Source organism: Martes martes, assembly GCF_963455335.1.
Source record: "Martes martes genome assembly, chromosome: 8".
NCBI lineage: Eukaryota > Metazoa > Chordata > Mammalia > Carnivora > Mustelidae > Martes > Martes martes.
This window is the reverse complement of record NC_137895.1, coordinates 120,667,167-120,686,358: the sequence shown is the minus strand read 5'-3', so window position 1 is coordinate 120,686,358 and position 19,192 is coordinate 120,667,167. Positions and strand designations below refer to the sequence as shown.

General features: G+C 39.6%; 1 protein-coding gene across 1 annotated transcript in view; it reads left to right on the top strand.

The window, feature by feature from the left end:
- The first annotated feature begins 9,864 nt into the window (after positions 1–9,864).
- Positions 9,865–19,192, top strand: part of HACD1 (3-hydroxyacyl-CoA dehydratase 1) — a 29,801-nt gene continuing 20,473 nt past the window's right edge. Inside the window, exons 1-4 of the mRNA XM_080811353.1 lie at positions 9,865–10,199; positions 18,593–18,710; positions 18,897–18,915; positions 18,992–19,080. Of these exons, the coding sequence (XP_080667479.1) occupies positions 9,940–10,199; positions 18,593–18,710; positions 18,897–18,915; positions 18,992–19,080 (486 nt within the window). The 5' untranslated portion in view covers positions 9,865–9,939. The remainder of the gene's footprint in view (positions 10,200–18,592; positions 18,711–18,896; positions 18,916–18,991; positions 19,081–19,192) is intronic.

Genomic DNA, 19,192 nt, shown 5'->3' with positions numbered 1-19,192 from the left:
AAGTGTGTCCATTTCACACTACAGTTAAATATTAATGTATAGTACTACAGACAAGAAAAAAAAATAAAAAGTTATTGGGTCCAGACTTCACCTTTGGTCTAGATGGAGTAACGCAGGCTAGATTTATCCTCCTGCCTAAAACAACTGGATAACTAGACAAAATATATGACAACAGTTCTCATGACACTGGACATCAGACAACAAAGGACAATGATCACTGAGAGATGGGACACAAATGATATTAGCCTTTTGATTGCCCTAGCTTACTGCCTGGATAGATTTCTCAGGCCATCACATATAATGTCAGTCTCCTTGAGATGGGGAAACAAAACTGGGAGTCCAGAGGAACCGAGGCTGAAAAAGTTTGCAAGAAAGAGTACCCAAGACATGCTGGAACACAAAAATATCCATCAGTTGAGAAGATAAAATATACAGTGTCTGACATCCAATAAAAAATTAGCAAGCTATCTCTAAGAAACCTCTAAACATAAGAGTACATCATGGTATATAAAGATATGCCATGCTAACACTAATCAAAAGAAAGCTGAAGTATCTATATTAATATCAGACAAAGTAGGTTTCAGTTCAGGGAATATTACCAGAGATACAGAATGTCACTTTATATAAAGTTTTTTTTTTTTTTTTTAAAGATTTTATTTATTTATTCGACAGACAGAGATCACAAGTAGGCAGAGAGGCAGGCAGAGAGAGGAGGAAGCAGGCTCCCTGCGGAGCAGAGAGCCCGATGCGGGGCTCGATCCCAGGACCCCGGGATCATGACCTGAGCCGAAAGCAGAGGCTTTAACCCACTGAGCCACCCAGGCGCCCCAGAATGTCACTTTATAATGAAAAGGGGTTAAATAAGAGAACATGACCTATATGGTTTTGCATATAATAACAGAAGTTCAGAGAACGTAAAATAAAACCTGATGAAACTTCAAGGAAAAATCAACAATTCCACAATTACAGTTCAAAATTTCCACTCCCTGTTTAAAAGTGAAAGAACAAATAGACAAAATCAGTAAGGCTGTAGAAGACTTGAACAATACTATTAACCAATTTGACTTAATTGAAACTGATAAAACACTACAACTAATGAGAACTCAATACATATTGTTTTCAAGTGCTCATGGCATATAAAAACAAATCTCAATTTTAAAGGATTCAAGTCATACAAAATACGTTCTCTGACCACAATGGAATAAAATTAAAAATAAATAATAGAAGAAAATATAAAAGTCACCAAATATATGAAAACTAACACACTTCTAAATAATGGTTGGTCAAAGAAGAAATAAAAATGGAAATTAGTGACTATTTTGAATATAATGAAAATGAAAACATCAAAATTTGTGGAAAGCAGTTAAAGCAGTATTTGGAGGGATATTTATAATATAACGATAACATATACACTAGAAAAGAAGAAAGGTCTCATCGGTTATCTCAGCTTTCATTTTAAGAATCTAGAAAAAAATACTAAATGAAACCTAAAATAAGCAGAAGAAAATAAGTGATAAGCGTCAAAGAGAAAAAGAAATGAAAGCAGGAAAACAATAGGGAAAATAAAACTATAAGGTTTTTGAGGAGATAAATAAAATTGATAAAACTATAGTCAGAATGATGAGAAAAATAGAAAAGATACCAATTACCAACTTCAGGAATGAGGAAAGGGACCATTATAGATATTAAAAACATAAAAAGGGAATATTATGACCAACTTTATACTCATAAATTGAATAACTTAGAGGAATTCCTTTCAAGGCACAAATTACTAAAGCTAAAAAAAAATAGTTAACTTCAATAGACCTATTTCTACTAAAGAAATGTAATTGCTTATTAAGAACCTTCAACAAAATTAATTGCAGGCCTAGATGAATTCACTGGGGATCACAAGAAGTATGAGGAAACTGGGGGTGGGGTTGATAGGCTATTTTTATTATTTTGAGGGTAGTGATAGTTTCATTGATGTACATATATGTCAATAGTTACCAAATTGTACACTTTAAATATGAACAGATTATTGTACGTTAATTAGACCTCAATAAAGAAATTAAAATTGCCAGAAATTTATCCTTCACACTTTGTAGTTTTGATGAAAATTTTTAGATAATCATTTAAAATATGAGTGAAGGCAAAAGTGTTTGAAAACCAAGGCCTCAACCCATTCCCCAACAACCAGATTTCCCCAGCCTCTCCTAATAGATAATTCTGGAAGAGCTGCTTCTTGGTTTAACATCTTTTTTGAGCAGATTGGGCCAATCTGTCTACTGCCATGGTTTATAAATAGCCTTTTCACAACAAACCACAGTTTTATAATAAATATAAACTCCCTTTATTTGTTATACTTCAGCTTGTCAATTCCACTTTTTGCCCCCTTTCCTATTATAAAGATCATATGTTTTCTTTAACTTAATAACTGCCAAACAATGGGTAACTAGATCAGCAACACTCACCAGCTGGTCTGGGTTTATAATGACTCCGCTGACTCAGTCTGCAGCTGGTATATACCAAAGGACCTTTGAAAAGATCCTCACCAAGGAATCTGCTCCACTTCAGTCTTCACACGTTCAAAGACTTTCCAGAGGCTTTCATGCATATTAAAATAAGCCACAGATTTTTAAAACAGGTGACTCCAGTTTTGAAAGTAGTTCATTTCTGGGAACAATGAAAAATGTATATGCTTGCTGTAGGGACATTGATAGAAAGAAAAAAAGGCACCTTCATTCTAAGTTCCCTGTACTATATCTGTGTCCATATAGAAAATGTTTCCCAAAGAGAAATTAAAATACTATTTTTTATATTTAGTCTAACATAATTAATGTTTATGACAGCATATGTGTTTAGTTTCATTTTCTTGATCACTTTTGTAAGGTTTGAACTAGTTCTTCAGGAATGAAGTTCTCATTAATAATATTACACCTATAGAACTAAAGGATTTTACTTAAGAAGACTTGACTTTTTCAGCTGAGGGCCTAGAACCAAGTCTGTATGATTGATTCTGTTTTAGAGGACATTCTAGATAAGCTCTAGATAAGACATCAATGTCCCTCTGTTTTCACATCAATAAAAAAATCAAATTAACTCCAGATTTCCTTCCAAGCTACAGTTTCAATATATCATTTTCTACAGTAATACCTCCGTATTTAAGGTTTCTCAGTCTTCACATTTCACTTCTCATACTTTTTCTTTGTGTTTGTTTTTAACTATACTTCCACTACTCACTTGCGTTGCCCTTTACAAATACTCTCCTCCTGAATCTACTCACTTTCTTTCCTCTCATAATCATTCTGTGGTACTTACAAATACATTGTTAAAATTCCCATTCTTCCCATTAATGATATCATTGCTCTTATCCTGTCGAAATAACCACACCAAGCCCAGGCAAATTTTATCACTATATGCTAAAAGCATGCATGAAGATCACTAACAGTGTCATTAACCCTGATTCCAAGATTTGTTATTAAAACTATGATAATCAAGATAGTATGGTATTTGTGTAAAGATAGACAAAAACATCAATGGAACAGAATAGACATTTCAGAAATACATCTATATGTACATAAATAACTGATTTTTTTAAAAAAGATCTTATTTATTTATTTGAAAGAGAGAGAGAGAGAACACGAACCAAGGAAGGCAGAGGGAGACTTCCCGCTGATCAGGATGCCTGACATGGGGTTCAATCCCAGAACCTTGGGATCATGACCCGAGCTGAAGGCAGATGCTTAACCGACTGAGCCACCCAAGTGCCCCCAGATAACTGATTTTTGACAAAGGTACAAAGGTAACTCAGCAGAGAGAAGATAGGTTCTCAACAAATGTTGCTGAACACTTGGATGCCTATAAGCAAAAATAGGAACCTCAATCTATATCTCACAGTATATAAAAAAAATTAACTCAAGGTGGATTATAAGCTTAACTATAGAACTTCAAACTACTCATCTTCCACAAGAAAACTGCACAGAATATTTTGTGAGCTTGGCTTAGGCAAAGATTCTTCGATGTGACACCAGAAACACAGTTTATCAAAGACAAAATTGGTAAGACAGACCTGCTGTTTTAAAGACACTGTTAAGGGCGCCTGGGTGGCTCAGTGGGTTAAAGCCTCTGCCTTCGGCTCAGGCCCTGATCCCAGGGGCCTGGGATCCAGCCCCACATCGGGCTCTCTGCTCAGTGGGGAGCCTCCTTCCTCCTCTCTCTACCTGCCTCTCTGCCTACTTGTCATCTCTGTCTGTCAAATAAATAAAATCTTAAAAAAAAACCTAAAGACACTCTTAAGAGAAAAAAAAGCAACCCATAAACTGGGAAGAAATACTTGCCAATCATATATTTGACAAAGGAGTTAGATCCAGAATCCATGATGTACTCTCAAAACTTACTGAAAACACAGTTGCGCCATTAAGAAAATGAGGAATAGATTTGAAAAGTTGCTAATGCAAAGAAAATATACAATTGACAAAAAAAGCACATGAAAAGAAAGTTCAGCATCATTAGTCATTAAGGAAATGAAATATTAAAACCATAATAAGATAGCACAACACATCAATTAAGATATGTAAAATCTAAGACTGACCATACCAAGCATTGGCCAGGATATGGGACAACTGAAACTCTCATATATAGCTGTTAGGTATGTAAAATTGTACCACCACTTTTGAAAACATTTAGCTGTTTCTTAAAAAGACCTCTATATGACCTAGTCACTCCACTAGGACTTTCGTATTTACATAAGAAAGATAAAAGCATATCTCCATGAAAGTCTTGTCAACGAATGTTCATAGATCTTTTTTTGTAACTGGAAAAAACCCCAAATGTCTAAACATGAATGGATAGACAAATTATGTGGTAAATGGATAGACAAATTGTGGTATACCCACATGGAATACTGCCTAGAAATAAAAGAACCTGAATTACTGATACCTACCACCTGAATCTCAAATCCAGGCCCAGCTACATATTTTGTGGGACACAGTGCAAAGGGAAATATGGGCTCCATTATTCATAAATTATAAAATTTCAGAACAGGAAGAACATCAAATTAAAACAGCATTAAATCAAGTTCCAGACCCTTTTGAGCACAGGATCCTGTGGGACTCGGAAGCTGCATACCCATGAAGCTGGACCTGCTCAAAATAATTATCCTGAGGGAAATACTCCAGACAGAAAAGAGTATATATTGTATGATTTCATTTATAGAAAATTAGTGAAATTGCAAACTAATCTGTAGTGAAGCAAAGCTGATTAATGGTTATCTGGGAACAACATGAGGTGGGGAAAGGGGGCACTGAAAAAGGAGCACAGGGAAACTTTTTGAGATGGTGGATATGTTCACTATCTTGCTTGTGACGAAGGTTTCACAGACCATACATATGTCGAAGCCTATTAGGTTATATATTTTAAATATCTGTACTATACTCTATGTCAGTTATACCTCAATAAAGCTACTAAAAGTTACAAAACCTTAATTGGCCTTTTGAGAATGATTTTTTAAAATATAGTTCATGGTCTTAGATAGGTAGTTCTTCCTCCAGACAAAACATATACAAGCATAAGTAAAAACAGAAGACGATGTATAATTAGCTGCCAAAATGACTCACACATTATTAGTACAAACTATTTTATCTGGGGAAGAATAAGGGTCCACTATAAGTTGAAATGGCAGGGAAAGCCACTTGAAAGAACTGGTATTATATGCAGCCTTGGAGGGTGAATGAGATTTATACAAACAAGAAAGAAGGGAAAATAGCAGTTTGGTAGGATGAAAAGAATGCAGGATTTGGATTAAAGGTTATCCAGATAAGTTTATGGACAATTGAACAGACCTGCTTGTTGGATCACAGTATTTTGGTGACAGGTACCTACTAAAAGATAATGTTTAATCAGCTCCCTTGGGCTCAGGTTATAATAGAAAATTCAGAAGTCATGCTGAGTAATCAGTTTTTATCTTAAACGCAAGGATTACTCTCCATTGATTGAGAAAATAAAAGATGTTTTGAGAAGTCAAAGTTATATGTAAAAATGCTACTTCAAAGTTTCTTTATTGTCAAGACACCTCACTTTGAATTAAGTTCCCTACCTCAACTTTCTGTTCCCTACCTCAAACTAACTCTACCTCCATTTCCTTCATTCTTATCTGAGAAAGAAGTGTCTTGTCTTTTTTTGAAAACTAATTCCTCCGTCTATCTTCTTAATCTCTTACCTTTCCACCATCAGAGGGATTTTGCTTCATAAATAGCCTATTTCACGTAGACAGTCAATCTCTCAGTATTTTATGGCACCTTCATTAAGCAAACAAACAGAACCCTTTCTTTGATTCTGTTGTGTTTCAAGAGATCTCATTCATTCCCTTGTTCATGCTGACCGTCAACCTAATTCTGGCCTTTCTTACTTCTCTCCTAGAAGACAATTGATGTCATTTCCTGCTGCCTAATTCATCTTTGAAAAGAGGTTTCTTTAACTTGATTTTCCTTCACACAAGTCTTCAGAAGTTCAGTGCTGTCTTTTAAAATAGAGTGGTCCTCGATGTTTCTATTCTATCCTTCACCTGATAATTTAAGATTTAGTCAAACACAATTCACTTTTCCTCAAGCTTGTGGTTTGTCCTGCCTGCATGTTCATGGTGAGCCCTCAACTTGCCTCTTGCAACCTGTCTGTTGGAATCAAGTATTCAATGGTGATTTCTTGCACAAAGCCTTTTCTGAGATCAGACAAGATTGGGTGTGTTCAGGGTGGTATGGCAGTAGACACAAAGCCTTTTCTGATCTTCCAAACAAGTTACATTTTTTGACAGGTCTTTAACTTTCATAACACTTTGTGATCCACTTTTCAAGTTTATTTTACTCTACATATTGATGGGGGCATGGATTATTTTCAGTTAGAGGTTACTATGAATAAAGTTGACCTGAAACTTCATGTCCAAATCTGTGTGGACCTCTTTTTGTTCTCTTGGTTAAATAACTAGTAATGAAATTGTTGGGTCATATGGTAAGCAAGGGAATGTTGACCTTTTAAAGAAATTACCAAACTGTTTTCCAAAGTGTTATTCTCTTTAGCCATATAGGAGAATGCCAATTGCTCCAATCCTTGCCAACATTTAAAATATTAGATATAGTGCTGTCTCACAGTGGGTTTGATTTGCATTTTCCCTAAAGACTAATAAGATTGGATATCTTTGCATATTTGCTATTGTTATCTCTGTATCTTCTTTGCAAAGAGTCTTTTTTTTTTTTAAGATTTTATTTATTTATTTGACAGACAGAGATCACAAGTAGGCAGAGAGGCAGGCAGAGAGAGAGGGGGAAGCAGGCTCGCTACCAAGCAGAAAGCCTGACGTGGGGCTTGATCCCTGGACCCTGAGATCATGACCTGAGCGGAAGGCAGAGGCTTTAACCCACTGAGCCACCCAGGCGCCCCTGCAGAGTCTATTAAAATCTTTCGCTCATTAAAAAAAAATCAGGTTGTTGTATTATTGAGTTGTAAAGAATCTTTATATATTCTGTATACGTTTTCCTTGTCAGATCCATGTATTGAGAAAATCACCTTTTAAATGTTGTCTTTGGAATTACAGAAGTTTTACGTTTCAATGATGTTCTGTCTTTTCCTTTATGATCAATACTTTTTTATTATTGGTTCTAAGAAATCTTTGCCTTCCCCAAGGTCAGAGTGATTCTGTTTTCTTCTCTAAGTTTTATACTTTTAGTTTTATATTTAGGTCTATAATCCATATCAAATTAATACTTGGTGTATGGTGTGAGGTAAGGGTCAAGGTTTTTTTGTTGTGTTTTTTTTTTTTTTCCCAATGTGGATATCCAGTTATTTCAGCACTGTTTGTTGAAAAGATATACCAAGGCATCTTTGTTGAAAATCAGCTAACCATATATATATATATACACACACACACACATATATATATGGTCCTGGACTCTATTCTCTCTCATTGATTTGTCTATCCTTGTGCTTACCACACTGTCTTGTAAACTGTAGTTTTACACTGTCTTGAAAACAAGTATGTATGTGCCTCAACTTTGTTCTTAAACATTTCTGTATAAATTTTAGAGATACCTGTCAAATTAAAACAATATATATTCTGCTGGCATTTGGGGAGAACTGACATTTTAACCATATCATCTTCCAATTCATCTTCCAATTCCAATGGCTTCCAATGGATAGCCATTTATTTAAGTCTAATTTCTCTTGACAGTGATTTATGGTTTTCAGTGTACAGGTCTTACACTTTTTGTTAAATTTATCCTTATATATTTCATATTTTTGGATGCTGATGAGCATTCTATGGTTTTATTTTAAATTTCACTCTCCAGTTTTCTTTTCTGTAGAAAACAATTTGCGTTCCGGTAGCTTTTTTATGGAGTCCTTAGGCTTCTCTAATTATTATAGTGTTGTCATTTGCAAATAGTTTTATTTCTTCCATTCCAAATTAAATGTCTTTAAAAAATAGTCGTTCATAGTTTTCATCAAATTTAAACATTTTCAGCCATTATTTCTTCCCCAGGCACATCTCAGCCTCCCCCCTCAACCCCCCGCCACCTCCGCCCCAACTGATGTCTTTCTCAAAATTATCTAAGTTTCCCAAGCAGGCTGGTAGTGCCTTCTGGATCAGGAGCCCAGAGCCCAGATCACAATGGAGGGATGAGTCCTTTCTTCGGCTTGGTGACCTCTTCCACGTGACTCCATACCCTGTGGAGCTACTGGACTCGACTCGGACTCGTAGCTGTGTGGTCTTTTGGTGGTCGCCCCCCGCCCAGGGCCAGGCTTAGTTTCCAGGAGCACAGCCTAACAAACAGTAGCTTCCACAGGCCGAAGCAGAATTTCTTTTCGAAGGATCAGCGGAGATCTGAGTCACCAAATGGCGCTAATACGCTAATCTGGGGGGACTCAAACTGCTTCAGACCCTTAAGGGATTTATTTGGGTGATTTAAGTGTGGGTGATTTATAAGTGTGAGACTTGCATCTCACAACAACCCATGACATAGGTTTATAAATTATTCCCACTGAGGAAACTGAGGCAATAGAGAAGTTTAGGTGCCCAAGTTCACAAGCTAGTCTTAACTGTGGTGGAGCCAGGAGTTTGGGGTTTGAATTTCAGTAATTTGACTCCAGAGCCTGTTTTCCCAACTGTGTGCTTTAAGGGGAAAGAGGAGAGCGCTGTTAGGAGAAAGCATGGGTATTTGAAGGAAGATACAAAAGGAAAGGGGCAGAGTGGAGAACAGTGGGATCCTGCGGGGGAAAGGGTTCTTGTCAGCCCTTATTTGTAGCTTGCCTACATCTGCTCAAACTTTTGTCCTTTGGTATCTTGACATGTCCTCTTTTCTCCAGCTTCGCTCTAACATCCAGACACTACGCTGCACTGCAGTCAATGATGCCTTTAGAACACTGGCTCCGGGGGAATCCACACAAGTGAGGCTGTTCTACCGCAGTCCTCCTGCAACGCCCCGCTGGCCGGTAAAAGTTAAACAGACTGAAGCGGGCGACTCTTCCCCAGAAGGTCTTAACGCGTTCTTAGCGGGAAGATCCCACTACCGGTCCTCGCTTCCACAAACTACCCTCCCAAAGGCTGGGCGGGGCGGGACCACTCCAAGTCCAGGTGTGTTCCGTCCGTCCCGACTAAATGCACCAGCGTGGGGCACGTCGCCAGCGCCCGAGACGTCCCAGCTAGAGGTCCCCCCAGCTAGAGACCCAGCTAGAGACGCGGATAGCTTTCCGGGGGAGCGGAAACCACGCAGGCGCCTCGAGACTGCACCCGGGAGCTCGCGGGAGCCCGCGGGAGCCCGAGCCGCGGCTCCCAGGCCGGGCAGCCGGGTCCCCGCGCCGCGCGCGCTCCCGAGGGCCGGGGGCGGGGCGGCCGGGGCGGCGGCCGGGGGCGCCCGCTCCTCCCCCTGCGGGCTGCCGGGCTGGCGGCGCCGAGCCCCCTGCGCGCGGCACATGGGGCGCCTGACAGAGGCGGCCGCGGCAGCGGGCGGCGGCGCTTCAGAGGCGCGCTCGGCGGGGCCCCCTCCCACTCCCCTTCCCCTGTCTTCCACCTCCCCCGGGTGCACGGCCACCATGGCGTCCAGCGAGGAGGACGGCACCAACGGCGGCGCCTCGGAGCCGGGCGAGGAGAAGGAGGCCACCGGCAAGAGGAGGCGCCTCGGCTTGTTGGCCACTGTCTGGCTCACCTTCTACAACATCGCCATGACCGCGGGGTACGTGCGCGGAGAGGGGCCCTCTCCTCCCTCCGCCCGCTCCCCGCGGTGCTGCCCCCCGACATTCAGCGCTCGGGCGCCGGCGGGGCTGGGGGCGATCGAGGCTGCGGGGAGGGCGGCGAGCGGGTGAGGCGCTCCCGGTGCGGGCAGCGCGGGGCGGCGGGGTGGGCGCGGCGCGGGGAGGGGGCGCGGGCGGCGGCTGTGGGGGAGGGGCGCGGGCGTCGCCGCGGCCGCCGGTGTTGAATGGAGCAGAGGGAGCGGGGCCGACGAGCGGGGCGAGCGGGGCGGGCGGGGAGCGGGGGGGTGCCGAGGCCCTGTTCGCCGGGCATTGCCTAATACGGTGCACGGCGTGGCGCGGCGGCTCGGGGCGCGGGCCGGAGGTTAAGTATAGACCTGGGCAGGAATGCGGGGCAGACCCGCGGGGGAGGTGGCTTCGGCCGGGCCGCCCCGGGAGCCGCTGCCTGCTGCTGCTGTTGAAGAAACGCCTAGTGCCGTGGCCCTGGAGCCCGGAGCTGTCCGGCCGTGGCCCCCACCGTGCATTTCCTCGTGCTGCAGATCGCTGGGCAGAGTTTTCGGAACTGTTAATGTCACCCGGAGTTTTGGGTTTTGATTTTTTTTTTTTTTCTGAGCCCCAGAGCTTCTTACTTGGGACGATATTTTACAAACCCTGCTGTATCAGAGCATGGCACTCGTGCCCAGCATCTTCACGGCCCCGTGCTTCGTGACTGATATCCCGTACTTTTATTTCTGACTTTGAGTATGACTTAGAAAATAAGGTTACACAGTGACTGTCGCTCTTCAGAGAGCTGTCAGAATGACTTGTGTGTCTACGGCTTTTAAAGACCATTTGGGAAATTGCTCTTCTGTTTCTAAATTGCATTGTCATTTTGAAAAGCTACTTTCTCATTACCACATGAAGTATTATTAATCTGTATAGATGTAGGGGAACTTTTAATATCTTAAACTTTCTCCGGGACTCATAGAAAAGAATAAATGGTTTGACCCAGTACTGAGTACTTATTGTGTGTTTAGTGTAATCCTGAATACCAAATACAGTTCGCAAAAAAGACATTTATTGAGGATTTGCTATGTGTCAGGTAATGTGTTGATTACTTTAGATGTACTATTTCATTTTTGGTTCTTTTCCCTCCTGGGAGGGGTACATGATGTCACATTGGACGGATTAGGAAACTGAGGCACAAAGAGGTTAAGTGATTTGCTCAAGATCATTCAACCAGCAGGTGTCAGCCTTGGATTTCAGCCTAGACAGTCTGACTCCAGAGACTGTGCTGCTGCTTTTTAAGCTTTACTGAATTTTATAATCTCGAAGAAGAAAAGTAATATATTTGGAACAACTGGAGAACAATCGAGTACCCACCATGGGCTGCTGTCTTTAGCCACAGTGAGAACTGAAAGAATTTTCTCTCCTGTGATAGTCTTACCCAGCTTTTGAAACATTTTTGGAATACCTGTTGCTTGTTAACTGGTTTGCTGTCCCTTTGCTTTCCAGTCCACTCTCCCTTTTGAAAACCAGGTTAACCTTTTAAAAGTGAAAATCAACGCATAACTCTAGTTTAAAGCCTTCCGTGACTCCCTATTACCTCTCCTGTAATCTAAGGGATTTAGGCTGTTGGTCATTCAAGGGCCTTTGCAATAAGCTCCCCGATTCTCCTCACACTTCTATTGTATTTGAAATCAACTGTAACTCATAATGCTGGCAAGGCACCATGCATTTTTATTTTCACGGCTCTCTCTGTTCTTGCTTAGGCCTTTCACTCTTTGTGTAATATCCTTCTTTCTCATATGATTTCTAAATCAAGCCATCTTCTTTGAAGCTTTTAGGTCTTCTGCCTCATCTGGAGCAGAATTTGTGTTCTCACACTTCGTATTCTCACTCTTCATTCCTATCTTTCCTACCTGCCCAGCAAATTACTGGGTATCTGAAACTTACCTGTCTCCCTGCCTATATTGGGAAGGTCTCTTGTCATTTTCACCTCTGCTTTTAAACAGAGGTGAAAAAATGGAGTAATCCGTGTAACTCTTTGGAGGCCTTTAGAGGCATTAAGATTTGAAGAAGGAATAGGATTGGAATATGTGGAGAGTAGATATTTCAAGTGAATTCGAGTGAATATTTCGAGTAAATTCTAGCAATAGGCATGAGATGCGAGAAAGCCTGGTATATTCTCTTGATCTAATTGGAGGGGGTGTTGGAGAACAGAGGTAAATAAAGTTGTAGTGTGGAAAGTGGTACACCAAGGTATACATTAAATAGTACGGATAGTGGAGGGTTAGCTGAGGTTCTCTTTGTCCATTTAACTTATTTTATTTTTCTCTTTTAGCAGAACTTTGAAGTATATTAAGCTTTTGTAATAGTTTTGAAAACAAAATAATAGATAAGTATTTACATAAATATAAAAAAAAGAACTTGCCTAATTTTAAAGCTTAGCATGACATTTTGTTTTTTATCTTTTATGTGAATATCTTCATTCAGATAGCATATATCCCCATTATGCTATTATTCCTCTGGCCTGCTTTATTTTTCTCATTGCACTTATTGCCTTATAACTGTACAATGTATTTTACTAATTCATATTGTTGCTTATTGTCTGTCATGTCCCTCATTCGAGTGTAAGATCCAAATGCATCTTATAGAGGATTGCAACTAGGGTATCTGCTCTATTATATATTCTATTTTCACCTAATAATCTACCAAATATTTCTGTATAGTTTTCATAAATATATTCTTTCATGGCTACATAAGAGTGTATAGAGTTAATGTACAATAATGGATTAACTCATTCCCCTAATGACATTTTGCTTTTATCTATTTCTGTTGAATTAGGATGAATTCCCAGGAGTAGGATTATACCTTTAAAAGATGTGAGGATTTTGTGGTACTTGTTCATAATAGGTATGTGACCAGAGAAGTAGTTCTCCCTCCATCTCTCTCTCTCTCTGGTCGTGGTGTTGTTGCTGTTGTTTCTTTTCAGAACTTTTGAACCCGTATGTGTCAAATGCATTGTCCTTGCTCAAATGAGAGACATAAGATAAATATTTTAGGCTCTGTCCTTGAAGAAGTGTAACCAGGGACATTTATATATTGCAATAAAAGACAGAGTGAGTGCGTGCTTGACAGAGGTGATAGGTCAGACAGGTAGGGGGAATCAGAGAAAGCTCCGTGGTGATCATAGCATTTCAACAGAGCTTTGAAGGATGAGTAGGATTTGATAGGCAGGGATGAGAAAACAGTGTGAATTAGGGTACAGAGATAAGGCATTCCTGGACATGTTGTCGAGGCAGTAGCAAGTGGGCCTGAAGTGTAGCGGGGAGATGACGCTGGAGGAGGAGCATGGACCACTCTGCACAGGGCCTTAAGTGCCTTGCTAACATGTTTGGATTTTAATCTGTATTGAGTACAGTAAGGTGTTGTTAAAGTCTATGCTTCACCCCTTTTTTGCTGAGTAGCCTCAGATAAGTTACTGAAACACTCTGACCCCAAATTTTCTTATCTGTAAATTGGAACAACACAGCTCCTTTGCTAGATTATTATAAAGAATAAAAGGATCGTGGGTATGAAGTGATCAGCAAGGTGATTGACACCAAGAGAGAAGCTATTGGAGATATTTTCAGAGTATACATTGTGTGAGTTATTAGAACACCAAACCCAAGGGGCTGGCATATACATTTCGCAGCCTGTGAAGGAACAGACGTATATTTTATCCCTGAGGAGGGTAGATCCCATGTATGGATCTTGTTTATCCAACTTGCTTATCCATTTATCTGTTGGGGGACATTTTGGTTCTTCCCAGTGTGAAGCTATGACAAAGCTATGAGTATTCAGGTACAAGTCTTTGGACTTGGACTTCATTTTTCTGAGGTGAATGTCTGTGAGTGGAATGGCTGGGTCATACGGTAGTCGCATTCTTGATTTCTTAAGAAACTGTCCAAACTTTTCCAGAATGATTGTACCATTTTATCCCTGTGGGCCATGAATGAGAGCAGCTGTACATCGTCACCAACACTTGGTATGGTCAGTCCTTGTAGTTTTAGACGTTCTAATAGGTGTGTTATGTTATTTCATTGTGATTTTATTTTGCATTTCCCTAGTGACTAACGAAACTGAACATCTTTCCATGCATTTATTTACCAATTGTGCATCTTTTTTGGTATAGCATCTGTTCAAATCTTTAACTTTTTTTTAAAAAATGAGGTTGTTTGATTTTTTTTTTTTGAGTTCTGAGAGTTTTTTTTTAAATATAGTATGCATATAGGTCTTTACCAGATATGTGATTTATAAATATTTTCTCCTAGTTGTGGCTTGGTTTTTTATTTTTATCACAGTGTCTCTCAAAGAGAAGTTCTTACTCTTCATGAAGTCCAGTTTATCTGCTTTTTTCTTTCATGAACCTTTCAGCTTAACTCCACTGGCACAAGTGTCTATGTGCAGTACATTGAAACACATGTTGGCTGCTAACAAAGTTTCAGTTTAGTCTAGGAAAGGAAGTTTGGGAGTGTCAATGAACAGTGTATGAAGGTATGGATGGTATGAATGTGAGAGGCCATCTCTGGGCGAACCTCCACATGGTTACTTTATCCGACATGTGAAGAAGAAATGGTAATGTTAGAATATCACCATTATTCAGTAACTGCTGAAATAATGGCTCTGGGCAATGATCAGCAGTAAGCTAACATTGCAAACAAAAGGGACGATTAGAAATTACGGGCTCTTCAGGGAAGCACACAACATAACTTAGGAATTAGCCTCAAATGTGAATCTATCTGATCAAGGGTGTGGAACTGTCAACTTCACAGGAAATACAGGGGACAGAAGAACATAATAAGTGACACGTGGGTAACTTTGCAGGACAAACCACTCAGTGTCATCAACAGAGAAATTTCACAAAAAAGAGAGGGAAGGAGAGATGAATGGATAGAGGGAGGGAGGGGAAACCTATAGATTAAGAGTTATGAAAGACATAGCAACTAGTTACAACATAAAAACTTTATTTCAATCACGATTTTTAAAAATTATGAGACAATTGAGAAAATTTTTATCCTGACTATGTTTTATGATCTAAGATTTTTTTACCTGGGATGGTGGTATTATGGTAATGTCTATTAAAAGCAATCCTCTTATTAGGAATCAAACTATAGAATGTATGAGATTTCTTTCAAGATAATGAGGGGAGGGGATGGTGAGGAAAGAACTGACTAGAGGTTTGGAAGCTATAGGATTGTCCATAAGATGATAATGCTTGAAGCTGGGCATTGGGGTCTGGAGGTCCCTTATGCCATTCTCTGTATCATTGTGTCTGTGAGAAGTTGTTCATAATTAATATCTAAAAAGAAGTATTGGAACAAAACCAGAAGATACAAATGTAGATAACCAAGTTCTTTATGGAGCCGGTTGTCTCCAAGAAACCTCAGGGGGAAAAGAAGCCCCCGAAACAGCCAGAGGAAAGAACTCCTCCTTCCATAAGATTTTTCAGAGTCATCATGGCATAATGCCATGGCAAGCAGACCCTGTGTTTAGTGAGTTATGGCTCAGACCTCCTGGTACAGCACTGCTTTGTTTTCTCTACTTACTAATTAAATAGTTCCTTGAGACAAGAACTAAGTCTTACTTATTTCTAATTTCCCAACACTCCCTGGCTTAGCAATAAATGTTGAACATGGAGATGAATGAATAAAGGAATGAATTAAGCTAACAAGCAAGCAATCTTTGACATATAAAAGCACATGTTTATATATTTTCCAAAGAGAGTACTTTCTCAAGGACTGAGCATATCTCTCTGGGTTCATATTTGGGTAATCAGTTGCTCTGGCCTGTTTTTTAAAAACAGTTGCAGAAGCTCTACTTGCTTTTGCATTTTTTAAAAAAGGATAATTACTAAACCGATGAATGTAGAAAGTGCAAAGTTAGTTAAATGTAGGGCCCCTATGAAAGACACTGTCATCCCGTTGCGATGGTGGACTTAGACAGTGAGCACTCATTAGTTCAGATTAGCTCCTGGCCACAGTGACTGAAAAACAGATGAGAAGTTAGGATAGGTGGCTCTGTGGTCCTTTCTAACACTACTGGGAGTGTTTTCTTTTATTTCCAAACAAGTTAGTGATTGGCATGATCGTTCACTATACTAGGTGGTACAACACTGCCACCTATGGGACAACAGTAAAATTTGTTACCACGTTATAATATGTGGATATTTATATCTTGCGGTTTAAAAATATAGAAAAGTTGCCATCTAAATGAATCCTTTGATGAATTCTTTGGTAGGGTAATAATTAGCTCTCAAAGTGATCTTTTTAAAAAAATCTGGTTTGGATTTTTCTTAAAAAAGACAAGTGTGTGAAAATGTTGATTTAACTATCTTAATATGCTTTTTTTTTTTATCATTAGTATAGGGACTTAAAATTAAAGATGGTAAAATCGTAACATTTTAGGGAAGACATCTAAAATGTCACCCAGATTAGCCCAGCACAGAATTCAGTGTTGGCCCGTATATGGGATGAAGCCATTGTTTGGCCCACATATGGGACGAAGCTGTCAGTTGAATCCAGTAAAGCCAGGGTATTGTGGAGCGAGAATAGCATGGGGGGTTGGGAGATGTCACAGAGTTTATTTCTACCTGGGCTGTTGACTTTAAGACTTAGGATAAATCTTGATGTCTCTCCACGGTGACTGTCTCATCTACAACAGTGGCTCTCAGACCTTTTTGATAGCACACTACTATTGGTTAAAATATTTGAGCACAATTCTCTTGATAACTTTTAAGATTTACTTGTAATTCAAATATAGCGAATAGTGTGGTTAACTAATATCCCAAGGCACACCTACATGCCTAGAGCCAAACCAGTACAGCATCGTGGCGCAAGAACATAGACTCTGAGCTCATTGGTGGGTTTACATCTCAGCTGTCTGGCTCTGTGACCTCTTCTGCCTGTTTCCTCAGCAGTGAAATAGGATAATAGCAGTCCCTACCTCACAGGGAATTTGTGAGCATGAAATATTAATATGCTAAATGTGCTTTTGGAACATTGAAAGTGTTCTGAAAGTACACGCGTTATTATCGGTGTTGTTGGTGTCATTAACATTTCTATCTTTGTTAGGTCTTGCTGACAATTTCAGATTTTACCTGACTTCTTACCACCCCTCATAGGAACGTCCTTGCTTTCCCCTCAGTGTGTGCTGAGGAGGAGTGGAAGTGCCCAGAACAGAAGCTCTAGCCTCCGTCTTCTCTTGACCTTGTTGACCATGTTCATCATATTTCATCCGTAGTTTGTGGGAAAACTCTAAACTGTCCATTTTATGAACATTCTTTAATTAAAAAGTTAAAACTGTGTAATAGTGTTATCATTCACAAATCCATGTAACTAGACGTTTTTGAAGCCCACTGAATTAAAAAAGCCTAGAATAGCTACTCATTTCCATGGGTGTGTTACGAAGGATTTTAAGAAGTTACAGATGGCATAACTTTTTGAAACTTGAAAGTGCTCTTGTAATTGTGAAGGAAACTAGAAAAAAATGAACTCTCATTAGTGTCTCTGGCAGATTGAGTGTAGGGTGAGAAAGCTGGTCTCCAGAGATGTAGCTTGTGTGTGAAATGCTGGTCTTCACAGCACAGAACCTCTCTGTCTTGTAGAAGTAGAAGTTGAAAAGGAAAGGCATATGCATTTTGTCCTTTTTGTAAAGCAAACTCTTTGAAAGCAGGCCCATATCTGACCTTCTATGGTTATGCCCTTCTGTGGCACAATGGTTGTTATTGTTTAGTGCAAATTCTAAAAGAATTTTTATGAAATATTTTTACTTATACTTACATGTAAATATATACCATATATTTGTATAAGTACATATTTACACACTCACAGCTTTTTACCTGATGAAATACTTATATAGGGCGCCTGGGTGGCTCAGTGGGTTAAGCCTCTGCCTTCAGCTCAGGTCATGATCCCAGGGTCCTGGGATTGAGTCCCGCATCGGGCTCTCTGCTCGGCAGGGGGCCTGCTTCCTCCTCTCTCTGTCTCTCTGCCTTCTTGTGATCTCTCTCTATCAAATAAATAAATAAAATCTTTTAAAAAAAAAGAAATATTTATATAATTATGAAATACTTTATAATAACCTCATTTTGGGTACATCATTTCTTCAGTCAGTCTGCTGAAATGGACACTGTTCGACATTTGAATCTAGTTGATCTCCAATATGTTCTCTTCATTCCTTTGAAGAGTCAATGTGAAAATAATGCCATTTCATCCTGTGGGTTTTGTTAAATAGAATAATGAACTGAGAACATAATAAAACAACATATGATTATATAAATTATGCCATTTCTTTTCAGGAAGATCATTGGTATTCATTTTGATAGAACTTTATAAAATACCTTTCTTTCTTTTAGGTGGTTGGTTTTAGCTATTGCCATGGTACGTTTCTATATGGAAAAAGGAACACACAAAGGTTTATATAAAAGTATTCAGAAGACACTTAAATTTTTCCAGACATTTGCCTTGCTCGAGGTAAGTTTTCAGTGATGCTGTTTTCCTATTGTTGTAATGTTTATTTGGAAAAATTATTTGCTGACCGAAATCAGTCTTATTTTGCCAATGACATCCACCTATGGATTTGTAGAAAACCAGTGTTCACAGGGGTTTATTTTATGTTGCATGCTATTGACTTGCGATTTTTTCTTTATTTGCTTACAGATAGTCCACTGTTTAATTGGTAAGTTTCTGATTTAATTTTTATTGTCGGTGTGAATTGCCTTTAGGGCAATGGTTGACTTATTTTTCTCTTTAAGGAATTGTACCTACTTCTGTGATTGTGGCTGGGGTCCAAGTGAGTTCAAGAATCTTCATGGTGTGGCTCATTACTCACAGTATAAAACCAGTAAGTGACACTAACACATTCTCTTCACAAGCCTGCAGGAAAGCTTTTTTATTAATAGGAATCTAAGATACTAACATCGCTATATTGCGGGAAGCAGAACCACTAGACAAAA